The sequence below is a fragment of the Pogona vitticeps genome, chromosome 2 (genome assembly GCF_051106095.1).
Source record: "Pogona vitticeps strain Pit_001003342236 chromosome 2, PviZW2.1, whole genome shotgun sequence".
NCBI classification, from domain to species: Eukaryota; Metazoa; Chordata; class Lepidosauria; order Squamata; family Agamidae; genus Pogona; species Pogona vitticeps.
Genome location: NC_135784.1, coordinates 24,056,133 through 24,068,840, shown reverse-complemented (window position 1 = coordinate 24,068,840; position 12,708 = coordinate 24,056,133). Strand labels below are relative to the sequence as shown.

Genomic DNA, 12,708 nt, shown 5'->3' with positions numbered 1-12,708 from the left:
GAGTCCTCAGCGGTGCAGGCAGATGATGGAAGAAGCTGATGAGGAGAACGTCACTTCTCCTCCTCGGCTGTTGTGGGTCTCGCTGTGGAAGGAGAGGGGGCACCGTCTGGGTCAGCCTGAGGGACGCAACCCCCTCCTCTGAGAGCTCCTCTCCTCAGAGGCAGGATGGCGGCTGCTCCCCTTTCGTCTCTTTCCCTCTTTCCATGTCTGTGAGGAGACTTTGGGGACCGAAACTCAGTCCTTGTCGGAGTCTTTGATTCCCCCGGAATTTGGAGAATTTGGGCAGCCTGGAGAAGCTCCGTCCTCGGCCAAGTTCCCTCGGGAGCCTCGCTCTCCCTTCAGCGCCCCTCCCCCCCATTCCGTTGTTTCTGCCATTGCCCCTCCCCCCAACCGTTGGTGCGGGAGGGGGGAGGGGAGGAACATAGAGCTAGGAAGGCGAGGGAAGAGCTCCTCCCCTTGACAGGATCCGAGGGCCGGAATCGCTGGGCCTGCTCTTCCCCTTCGGCCCAAGAAGGCGGGTGGAGAGAAAGCGGGGCTCTTGGGGCGCCTCTCGGATCGGGGCCTGGACGGAGGTGGGCGGTGGAGGGGGCAGATCGCGGGTGGGGATGAGGGGGTGAGGTTTGCGGTGTGTGTGTTTGTGTGAGAGAGCGATGGCCAGCTCTCAGGCAGTCTCGGGGGAAGGGCGGCTGCTTCTCCCGCTTTTGCCTCGTTGTGGTGTATTTGCGCTGCTCAACCTCCTTGTAAGGCAGTTTCTTTTCCCTCTAGGTCTCCTTCTGGGGGAGGGGAAGGGGTTTTAAAGGGGAGAGAGAGGATCTCTGGGGTCCAGATCCCACCCTCAGGGCCAGGGAGACCCCCCCCAAGCCACTGGAAGGCCCTAGGGCTTCATCGGGGTGTGTCTGTGTGGAGTTTCTTCTCTGCAGGGAGACCCTGCCTTCCCCTGAATCCTGCCTGCACTCGTGGATTTAAAGAAAGGAACGGGAAAAAGTAACTTCCTTTCCACTTCCTCCCCCCCCCCGTGCCTCCTTCTAAGGACATAGGGTACCCCCTCCCTCTCTTGAAGGGAAAAGTCCCAGGTGGGGCTGGAGAGGAAAGGGGGCTGCGGTGGGGGAAGGCGGGAGGTGGAGGAGGCACCCTGGCGACTTGGGGGGCGGGTCGGAGAAATGGGGTTTCTGAGGGGGGGGTCCTCCCTGCACCTTCCCTGGAAGGGGGAACGTGTTCTGGACCTCTTGCTCTTTTGTACACAATCTGTGTGTGTTTGTCTTTTCATGGATGATCTGGCAGAGAGGAAGGCTAACTGGATCCCTCCCAAGACTAGATCCTGAGCTGAGGATCAACTGCGGGGAGGGGGCGACTCCTCCCCCACCCTCTTGGCGACTTCCTTGTTGTCTTGCTTCCGAACACAGACCGTCCTTTTCCGAAAGGCAGGCAGGACAAGAGAAGGTGGAGGATTTTCCTCCTTTAGATGTTTCATAGCGGAGGCTGAAAGGGAGATCTCCCCTGGAACAGTCTCCTGTTCCAACAGGAACAGGAGACTGTTGTTCTTCCCACATTGCCAAAACTGTTCTTCCCGCATTGCCAAAACTGTTGTGGTCTTTGGGTCCTGAATGCACAATTCAGGGCTATAGGCTGTACACAAGATCTGCCCCTCATTCCTTCTTCCTAGGGATTTGCCCTGCTGCCTCCAATTCATGGCTATCCATGGGGTGGAGCAAAGGGGCTTTGGAAAGAGGCCGAAGGACCGCCAGTCCTTCCACATGAAGGTCAGGAGGAAAGAAGGACAGGAAGGCAGCTTAGCCTCTACATCTGGGGCGTTCCTTCTCCCAGCAGGTCTTTTGCAAAGTGAATGGCTCTGAAGAGTCTGTTCCAGACCAAGTGATTGTGAAATGCTTTGCTTTCCAGCAGGGGCAGCTAACCTGAAGACCCACCCTCAGTTGCCCCCTTGCCAAACCCCTGTGAGGTTTGCAGTGAGCTCAAAGGGAAGTGCAAAGCCTAAGCAAGTTTTGGAGTTGGAAGACCGAAGGTGGGAAATGTTTCTGATTTGTTTTATCTGTAAAGCCTCCAGGCTTATCTTTTTCTCTTACCACAACAATACACCCACAACAAAGAACACGCTTCTCACCACAATCACCCATCTCCTGAAAAGGACAAAAGCTGATCCCACAGCTATAAGTACTCAACTACCCAAATAAACTGCACCAGAGCACAGACAGAGTTCTGATTCCTGTCTTTTGAAGATGCCGGCCAGAGAGACTGGCAAAACATTAGGAAGAACAACCTTCAGAACATGGCCAAAGAACCCGAAAAAAACACAAGAACCATCTGATCTTTTTCTTTTCTCCTAGGAAGGGGTGAGACTGAGATAAGTTCTCTTTGCTGTTTTTGTCACATAAAAAGAAGAAGAACCAAATCCCACATCCCTTCAGCATTTGTAAGGTAAGTGAGATTTCAAGAGGTGGCTTGCCCCACACACTCTCTCCTCTCAGTTTCCCTGGCCAAGCAGGTATTTGAATCCAGATCTCCTGGTTTCCAGTCTGGTACTCCATCCACTACAGCACACTGCCTGTCTGAAGATGTGCAGAGTGACGGTGTTTGGTTTTCTTTGCACTTTATTTAGGTGTGTGTGTGGTTTTTTTTTAAATCTCAGTCCTGCTCACCCCAACCTGATACTCACCAAGGGCAGATTCTGTTGTATCAGTGGCAAACCTTGGTCATCCTGATTTGAGGTGTGGCAGTTCCCCTTCAAGCCTCCCTTCTTGTTCCCCCTAAACAGACAAGCCAGATTGGGAATTTTGCTTTACACCACCAACTTTTACTTCGGACTCTGATGAGAACGGATTGAACAGGTGACATCAGTTGTGTTCCCACCTTCTACTCTCTATCCGTTCTCGAGACCAATCATCTAGCTGCATCACATTCATCTACTTTTACTGTTCCTTTCTAACACTATCCTTCCCCCTCTTCTTGGTATTAAGAGCCTCAACACATCTTTCCTTTTCCCTGCAGATTTTGGAAGTGGTTGTTTCTCTTTTTCTAATCTGCAAGATGATGAACAGGAGAAGAAGAATTACCCAGCAATATCTGGGGCATCCTGGGCAGGAACTCATAATTAAGCAAGAAAACAGAGAATTAAAAATGGGAGTGCGCAGGCATGGACTTCACATGAAAGAACGGATACAGGGGAGAAACCATGTAACACATGCAGAAGAGAAAGGGTATCCATGTATGGAATGTGGAAAAGGCTTCAGTGACAACAAGTGCCTCCATATACACAAAAGAACTCACACTGGGGAGAAACGGTTTAAATGCATTGAATGTGGTAAGAGCTTCAGTCAGAATGGTGACCTTAGGTCACATGAAAGAACTCACACTGGGGAGAGACCGTATAAATGCATGGAATGTGGTAAGAGCTTTAGTCAGAGTGGTAAACTTAGGTTACATCAAAGAACTCACAGTGGGGAGAAGTCTCATAAATGCATGGAATGTGGTAAGAGCCTTAGTCAGAGTGGTAACCTTAGGTTACATCAAAGAAATCATACTGGGGAGAAACCTCATAAATGCATGGAATGTGGTAAGAGCTTTATTGGGAGTAGTAACCTTAGGTTACATCAGAGAATTCACACTGGGGAGAGACCGTATAAATGCATGGAATGTGGTAAGAGCTTTAGTCGGAGTGGTAACCTTAGGTTACATCAAAGAACTCACAGTGGGGAGAAGCCTCATAAATGCATGGAATGTGGTAAGAGCTTCAGTCAGATTGGTGACTTTAGGTTACATCAAAGAAATCACACTGGGGAGAGACCATATAAATGCATGGAATGTGGAAAGAGCTTTAGTCACAAGAACAGCCTCCGTATACATCAAAGAATTCACACTGGAGAGAAACCATATAAATGCATGGAATGTGGTAAGAGCTTTAGTGGGAGTAGTAACCTTAAGTTACATCAGAGAATTCACACTGGGGAGAAACCACATAAATGCATGGAATGTGGTAAGAGCTTCAGTCAGAATTGTGGCCTTAGGTCACATGAAAGAACTCACACTGGGGAAAAACCACATAAATGCATGGAATGTGGTAAGAGCTTTAGTGGGAGTAGTAAACTTAGGTTACATCAGAGAATTCACACTGGGGAGAAACCACATAAATGCATGGAATGCGGTAAGAGCTTCAGTCGGAATGATCACCTTAGATTACATCAGAGAACTCACACAGGGGAGAAATCGCATAAATGCATGGAATGTGGTAAGAGCTTTAGTGGGAGTAGTAAACTTAGGTTACATCAAAGAACTCACACTGGGGAGAAACCATATAAATGCATCAAATGTGGTAAGAGCTTCAGTCAGAATGGTGACCTTAGGTCACATGAAAGAACTCACACTGGGGAGAAACCACATAAATGCATGGAATGTGGAAAGAGCTTCAGACAGAGTGGTCAGCTTAGGTCACATCAGAGAACACACACTGGGGAAAGACCATATAAATGCATGGAATGTGGAAAGAGCTTTAATTATAATGATGTACTTAAGTCACATCAAAGAACTCACACTGGGGAGAAACCTCATAAATGCATGGAATGTGGAAAGAGCTTTATTAAGAGTGATGCACTTAGGACACATGAAAGAACTCACACTGGCGAGAGACCGTATAAATGCATGGAATGTGGTAAGAGCTTTAGTCAGAGTGGTAACCTTAGGTCACATCAAAGAACTCACAGTGGGGAGAGACCGTATAAATGCATGGAATGTGGGAAGAGCTTCAGTCAGAAAGGTCACTGTAGCTTACATCAAAGAATTCACAGTGGGGAGAAACAGTATAAATGCATGGAATGTGGAAAAAGCTTTATTGATAGTGCTAACTTTAGGACCCATCAAAGAATTCACACTGGGCAGAAATGTTAGAAATCTGTGCTTCAGTATTTTATTTATTTATTCCATTTATACCCTGACCATGTGTTCATTGCGAACACTCTAGGCGGCTTACAACATAAGGAGGAGCAGTTATCTTTGTTCATCTCATGTAAATCATATCAATGCACTAAATTTTGAAAGCTTCTTTTAGACCAATTGCCTTAATTCTCATCAAGGAACTCAGATGGGGGAGAAACTATAGTTATGCACGTTATGCGGATTGAGCTTCAGTTGGAGAGAAAACCTTAGTTGTATGAATTATTCAAAAAATGTAACTTTATGGGTTGCTGATTTTTTAAAAAACCTAAAAATGAAAACTGCTTTTTAAAAAGTCCTTTGGAGGTCTATTGAAAGTGAAAGCTTTTAGAAACATTTCAGCTGGGGATATAGTTAACGTTGCAGCCCCTTGTTTTGATAAAAAAAAAAGCTTCTGATAAGTTAAGAAGGTATAAGTAGATCAATAATTTTGTGCTGGTTTCCACTGGAAAGAATAGACAAGGAGATAGTGACGTAATGTGAAACAGAAAGAAAAGAGAAAAAAATGGAGTGCATTTTGAAATGCCGTTTGTGATGTCTTTAACATATAACATTAACATTGATTAACAAGTAGATGATGAAGCTTTTGTTAAACAAATGAGAATAACAATGTATTGTACAATGGAAGCTTTTACAGAATAGTATAGAAGGGAAAAAAGGTGGATGTTCTAAGACTACCTAATGAAAGATGAGCAAGTAGTGAAGAGAGAAAAAGTGTCATTTCTTTTAGAAAGCTTTACCATCAAAAATAATAATAGTAATTGAGTGTTGAATAGGGCACCAATGAATTTGTATTATCTGTTTTTTATGAACCACTAGGCATTTGTATGCTATTCTAAGGGCAGAGACTGTTCAAGGGAGGGGTGACTTTGTTCAGACTTTGAATTTTGTAAACCTGGTTTCTTCAGTCCCTGGAATGCACTGGGTCGGAGGTGACCAAACCCTCTGATCCTCAACATCTGAGCTTCTCAGAGCCTGGGAAACCCAAGCCTGAGATATCAGGATTGGAGATAAGGGAATGTTACCCAAACCAAACATGTGAAGCTTTTGAAACCTTTGTTTCTAACCCCTTTCTAAAGGAGACAGTTGACACTAACAATTGTTTGGACCTTCCTGAAATAAATGTTGAAATTTTGGAACCAGTGTGTCATTTATCTTTATTGGAGCCCACAGGAGAAACTGCACATCTCCATATGTCTGAGAATAGCAAACCCCCACAGTCTGGTATCATTGTGGGAATCACACTTTTTCTGCAATCACATCAACATTGATTGATTGTAGAATCTCCTTCCCTTGGAGGTCTCCAAATTTCTGTAGGATTCCTGTGGAGTCAGGTAGCCTAATGAAGTTCTGACCACTGGATATCATACAAAGGGGAAAGCTTTGAAATGCACAGAATGGGGGAACAGCTTCAGTTTCAGCAGAAACTTAAGGATACCGTGGTGCCTCGCTTTATTACGATAATCCATGCCAGGAAAATCGCCTTTAAGCGAAAACACCGTAAAGCGAAAAGAAAAACCCCATTGAAACACATTGAAACCCCTTCAATGCATTTCAATGGGGGCAAAACTCACCATCCAGCAAAGATCCTCCATACGGCAGCCATTTTCGCTGCCTGTCTTGCGAGGAATCTGTTGCAGGAAACAGTGGGGAGCCATTTTAGTTACTCAGTGGCCATTATCAGCGTTAAGCAGTTTCATCGTTATACGAGGCAATCGTATCGCGAGGCACCACTGTACATTAAAAAATTCACACAGGAGTAATTTTATATGTCTGTGGTGTATGAGTGTCGGGTTTGAGTGACAGTGGATCATACAGTGGTGCCTCGCTTAGCGATTGCTTCGTTTAACAATGTATTCGCTTAGCGATGGGTTTTTTAAAGGAATTTTCCGCATCGTTTAACGATGTTCTCTATGGGCGATTTTCGCTTAGCGATTTCGGGACCATGCTTCGCATAGCGATTGCATTTTGGTTCCCCTGTTTCGCTTAATGATGTCCATTTTTGCTAATTTAAAAGTGTCTTAAAATGTTCAAAAACTGTTTTAAATGCTTGGAATCGTTAGTGCACCTTGTAAAACCTTTGCAAACTTAATTTGGCTTTGTTCTGACTCTTCATTAATTTTTGGTGAATTTTTCCCCCCATTGGAATGCATTGAACTCTAGCTTTGAAAGCTGTCAAACTGACAGTTCAATGCATTCCAATGGGGGAGAAAAAAATTCACTAAAAATTAACGAAGAGTCAGAACAAAGCCAAATTAAGTTTGCAAAGGTTTTACAAAGTGCACTAACGAATCCAAGCATTTAAAAGAGTTTCTGACTCTTCGTTAATTTTTGGTGAATCTTCCCCCCCATTGGAATGCATTGAACTCTAGCTTTGAAAGCTGTCAAACTGACAGTTCAATGCATTCCAATGGGGGAGAAAAAAATTCACTAAAAATTAACGAAGAGTCAGAACAAAGCCAAATTAAATTTGCAAAGGTTTTACAAGGTGCACTAACGATTCCAAGCATTTAAAACAGTTTTTGAACATTTTAAGACACTTTTAAATTAGCCAAAATGGACATTGCAAAACCATTGAAATGCATTAAACAGGCTTCAATGCATTCAAATGGGGGAAACATTGTATCGCAGGGGAGAAACCACGTAACACATGTGGAAGATAAAGGGTATCCATGTATGGAATGTGAAAAGAGCTTCAATGACAACAAGGGCCTCCATATACACAAAAGAACTCACACTGGGGAGAAATGCTTTAAATGCGTGGAATGTGGAAAGGGCTTTAGTGGGAGTAGTAACCTTAGGTTGCATCAGAGAACTCACACTGGCGAGAAACCATATAAATGCGTGGAATGTGGAAAGAGCTTTAGTGCGAGTAGTAACCTTAGGTTACATCAGAGAATTCACACTGGGGAGAAACCGTATAAATGCATGGAATGTGGTAAGAGCTTTAGCTAGAGTGGTAACCTTAGGTTACATCAGAGAATTCACACTGGGGAGAGACCGTATAAATGCATGGAATGTGGTAAGAGCTTTAGTCAGAGTGGTAACCTTAGGTTACATCAAAGAACTCACAGTGGGGAGAAGCCTCATAAATGCATGGAATGTGGAAAGAGCTTTAGTGCAAGTAGTCACCTTAGGTTACATCAGAGAACTCACACTGGGGAAAAACCATATAAATGCATCGAATGTGGTAAGAGCTTCAGTCAGAATGGGGAACTTAGGGCACATGAAAGAACTCACAGTGGAGAGATACCACATAAATGCATGGAATGTGGTAAGAGCTTTAGTCAGAGTGGTCACCTTAGGTTACATCAAAGAACTCACACTATTGAGAGACCGTATAAATGCATGGAATGTGGTAAGAGCTTTAGTCAGAGTGGTCACCTTAGGTTACATCAAAGAACTCACACTATGGAGAGACCGTATAAATGCATGGAATGTAGTAAGAGCTTTAGTCAGAATGGTGACCTTAGTTTGCATCAAAGAACTCACAGTGGGGAGAAACCATGTAAATGTGTGGAATGTGGAAAGAGCTTTAGTAGGAGTAGTAAACTTAGGTTACATCAGAGAACTCACACTGGGGAGAAACCATATAAATGTGTGGAATGTGGAAAGAGCTTTAGTGGGAGTAGTAACCTTAGGTTATATCAGAGAACTCACACTGGGGAAAAACCATATAAATGCATGGAATGTGGTAAGAGCTTCAGTCAGAATGGGGACCCTAGGTCACATGAAAGAACTCACACTGGAGAGAAACCACATAAATGCATGGAATGTGATAAGAGCTTCAGTAGTAGTAGTAGTAGCCTTAGGTTACATCAAAGAATTCACACTGGGGAGAGACCGTATAAATGTATGGAATGTGGAAAGACCTTTACTCAGAGTAGTACCCTTAATAAACATCATATATCCCATACTGAGGATAAATGGTATAAATGTGTGGAATGTGGAAAAAGCGTTATTGATAGTGCTAACTTTAGGACCCATCAAAGTTTTCACACTGGACAGAAACCATAGAAATCTCTGCTTCAGTAGGAGCAGTTATCTCTGTTCATCTCAAGTAAATTATATCAGTGCATTAAATCTTGAAAGCTTCTATTAGACCAATTGCCTTAATTTTCATCAAGGAACTCAGATGGGGGAGAAACTATAATTATGCACGGAATGCAGATTGAGCTTCAGTCGGAGAGAAAACCTTTGTTGTATCAATTATTTAAAAAATTTAACTTTATGGGATGCTTATTTTTTAAAAACCTAAAAATGAAAACTGCTTTTTAAAAAGTCCTTTGGAGGTCAATTGAAAGTGAAAGCTTTTAGAACCATTTCAGCTGGGGATATAGTTTACATTGCAGCCACTTGTTTTGATATAAAAGCTTCTGATAATTTCGTGCTGGTTTCCACTGGAAAGACTAGACAAGGAAATAGTGATGTAATGTGAAACGGAGAGAAAACAGAAAAAAATGGAGTGCATTTTGAAATGCCATTTGTGATGTCTTTAACATATAAGATTAATAAACAAGTAGATGCTGAACGTTTTGTTAAACAAATGAGAATAACAATATATTGTGCAATGGAAGCTTTTACAGTATAGAAGGAAAAAAGGTGGATGTTCTAAGACTACCTGATGAAAGATGAGCAAGTAGTGAAGAGAGAAAAAGTGTCATTTCTTTTAGAAGGCTTTACAATAATAGTAGTACTTGAGTGTTGAAGAAATTTTTGAATCCTTTGTTTCTCACCCCTTTCTAAAGCAGATTGTGAACCCCTTTGTTGCACATTGTGCAAAAAGTAAATATTGAATGTCACAGTTGACATTAACGTTTGGACCTTCCCGAAATAAATGTTGAAGTTTTGGAACTGGTGTGTCATTTATCTTTATTGCAACCCATGGGAGAAAGTGCACATCTCCAGATGTCTGAGAATAGCAAACCCCAACAGTCTGGTTTCATTGTGGGAATCACACTTTTTCTGCTGTCATATCAACATTGATCGATCGTAGAATCTCCTTCCCTTGGAGGCCTCCAAATTTCTATACGATTCCTGTGGAGTCAGGTATCCTAATGAAGTTCTGACCATTGAAATGGACAGAATGTAGGAGAACCTTCAATAAAAGCAGTCATCTTTCTATTCAAAGATCTCATACAAAGGGGAAAGCTTTGAAATGCACAGAAGGGGGAAACAGCTTCAGCTTCAGCAGAAACTTAGGGATACACTTAAAAAAACCCCACACAGTAATTTTCTATGTCTGTGGTATGTGGAACGGGTTTGAGTGACAGTGGAGCATATATGAAATGTTGAAAAACTCAGGGAAATAAATTTCCTCCGTATCACGTGCTTGCCATGGGAGCAAGATTTGAGAGATTCCAAGAAAAGGACAGGCAAAGTCCATGTTTCTCCAGCACACTTCTCTTCCCAAAAGCTGGTGCGGGCTGCCTCGTTCCATCGCCACACTGTGAGAATGTTGAAGGAGCTCAAAATGGAAGACAGACCAGTTCCTCTAGATTCTCGGCCCAGCACTCTCCAACGTAAGGTATATGTAAGGGGCATGTTTTGCAAACAAGGGGGCCACCCAAAGGAAAGCCCTAAACCTCCGTGAAATGTGGCAAAGGCTTCCTTGACAGGTGGATGAAACCTTGCAAGGACCCAATGAGAACTCAGAGGTGGGTGATCTGTTAAAGGGAGAAATGGCTTGGGATCTTCCATGGGTCTCCTCCAGCTGATGCCAGCCGTTGTTGGGATGTGTTCCCTTGTCTCATAGTCAATCATGACACCGCCCAGAGATAACAGGGTGCGGGTATACAGATGAATCATTGAATAGCTTGTGGGGGGAAGGAGGTTTCACCTCATCCCCACCCTGAGGGTACCCGTGTGACTCCTTCAGGCTCTGTGGAAGAGCAGCCTGGCGGTCCCTTTGCCGCTCATCAAGTCCAACCCCCTGCTAAATGCAGGAACACAACTCAAAGGATATCTGCCAGGTAGCTGTCTAAGTTTCTCTTGACTGCCTCCAGGGTTGGGAGTGCTCACGACTTCTCGAGGTCATTGCTTCCGCTGTCTTACTGCTCTAACAGTTAGGAGGTTTTTCCTGATAGTCAACCAAAATCTGGCTTCCTGTAACACGGTTGTGTGTCCTGCACTTTGGGTTGATTGAGAACAGGTCCTGCTCCTCCTCTGAATGAAAGCCTTTCAAGTGTTTGAAAAGTGCTATCAGATCTCCCCTCAGTCTTCTTTTCTCAAGGCTAAACAAACCCAGTTTTTTCAGTCTTTCCTCATACCGATTGGTTTCCAGTCCCCTAATCATCCTTGTTGCCCTTCTTCATTCCATTATTATCAGCATCCTTTTTGAAGTGCAGTGTCCAGAAGTGGACAAAGTCGTCTAGGTGAGGCCTGATCAGGGAAGACTAGTACCTGGAGGATTTGGTGACTATACTTCCGTTAATGCAGCCTAAAATAGCATTGGCCTTTTTGTAGCCACATCACACTGTTGACTCATGTTCAGCTGGTGATCTAGATCAGTGGTTCTTAACGTGGGCAATAATGCCCCCCAGGGGGCGATTTCATTTTTCAGGGGGGCAGTAGAACGAAAAGGGGTGGTGTGGGGGCGAAAGAACAGAAGGGGGGCGGTAGGGGGGCGCTGGAGTGAGCCAAACCTGTGAAGACGACTGCAGCCGCAGTGCTGGCAGTAGATCCGGTGCTGCTGCTGCCGCCAGATGATCCAGCTCTTTCTACCTGCCACGTCTCGCCTTTTTCCTTCAGGGCAGCACTGAGTGTGGATCGGGTGGAAGGAAAGGGTCTCTTGGGTCCTCATCCTCGCCCCGTGAAGTGCTGCCTCACACCCGGGTGGGGAGGGAGACTAGGTAGGTAGGTAGGTAGGTAGGTAGGTAGGTAGGTAGGTAGGTAGGTAGGTAGGTAGGTAGGTAGGTGGGTGGGTGGGTGGGTGGGTGGGTGGGTGGGTGGGTAGGTAGGTAGGTAGGTAGGTAGGTAGGTAGGTAGGTAGGTAGGTAGGTAGGTAGGTAGGTAGGTAGGTAGGTAGGTAGGTAGGTAGGTAGGTAGGTAGGTAGGTAGGTAGGTAGGTAAGATATCATCACCTCAGGGAGGGGGGCGATGATAACTTCCTCAATGGTTCAAGAGGGTGTTTCTTTCAAAAAGGTTAAGAACCACTGATCTAGATGACCTTACCTTCGAGCTTGAAAATGCCATTAGATGACAGAGGGGAAGAAAGAGAAAACCAGCAGAAAGTTGATGATAGAAGTACTTCTCATTCCTGCCTGACTAAGGAATGTAACCTATCATTCATGCAACCTGCCACCATGCCTCACACCAGACTTACCTATGGCCGTGATGATAATAATGATCAAAGGCACTGCCAGGAGGACGAGCCCGAGGATCACACCAACTATCACCCATCAAGTGACCCCTGAGGATGAAGCTGGAGAAGAGAATGAAATATTCCAAGGGAATATCAATCCAACACCTCTTGATCTCAGGTGGGTAGGCGACTGTCCGTGTCTTCAAAGATGAGGTGTCCAGGCAGGGAATCAAACTAGGATGGTGCTGGCGGTGCCCTTCAGCTGTGCAGAAAGGCCACACAGTTTGAGACCCGCTTCCATTCAGATGGGGTGGGAAGAACAGACACAACTTATCCACAAGATGGAGTGAACACTTATACAGTTGGAATGAAAGTGCTTTTGTGGCATCCACCATCACCAGTCAGGATGGCTGTTGATGATTAGGTTGTAAACTATCCAATATCACTTGTTGTGAAACATGATC

The 12,708-nt window shown here is 44.5% G+C and overlaps 2 protein-coding genes and 1 long non-coding RNA gene across 4 annotated transcripts; all 3 read left to right on the top strand.

Annotated features, from left to right (window-relative positions):
* The first annotated feature begins 289 nt into the window (after window positions 1–289).
* On the top strand, window positions 290–6,505 carry LOC140704037 (uncharacterized). 2 transcript variants are annotated; one of them, XM_078388364.1, is made up of 4 exons: window positions 290–572; window positions 1,900–2,020; window positions 2,343–2,433; window positions 3,004–6,505. In XM_078388364.1, the coding sequence occupies exon 4, from the start codon at window positions 3,043–3,045 to the stop codon at window positions 4,894–4,896; it is 1,854 nt and encodes a 617-aa protein (XP_078244490.1). In that variant the 5' UTR covers window positions 290–572; window positions 1,900–2,020; window positions 2,343–2,433; window positions 3,004–3,042; the 3' UTR covers window positions 4,897–6,505. The 2 variants fall into 2 exon arrangements, with proteins under 2 accessions (XP_078244490.1, XP_078244491.1); XM_078388365.1 differs by lacking the exon at window positions 1,900–2,020.
* Window positions 6,506–7,595: 1,090 nt separating this feature from the next.
* On the top strand, window positions 7,596–7,896 carry LOC144587518 (uncharacterized). Its single transcript, XR_013542665.1, has one exon. It is a non-coding gene; the product is annotated as an uncharacterized LOC144587518 (long non-coding RNA).
* A 57-nt stretch (window positions 7,897–7,953) lies between these two features.
* LOC144587511 (uncharacterized) lies at window positions 7,954–10,545 on the top strand. The gene has a single exon (XM_078388403.1). The coding sequence runs from the start codon at window positions 7,954–7,956 to the stop codon at window positions 8,956–8,958; it is 1,005 nt and encodes a 334-aa protein (XP_078244529.1). The 3' UTR covers window positions 8,959–10,545.
* The last annotated feature ends 2,163 nt before the right edge of the window (window positions 10,546–12,708 follow it).

What these genes read in the sequence shown, in the direction of transcription:
- LOC144587511 (XM_078388403.1), top strand. Translation starts at nt 7,954, where the DNA reads ATGGAATGTGGTAAGAGCTTTAGTCAGAGTGGTAACCTTAGGTTACAT.
- LOC140704037 (XM_078388365.1), top strand. Translation starts at nt 3,043, where the DNA reads ATGATGAACAGGAGAAGAAGAATTACCCAGCAATATCTGGGGCATCCT.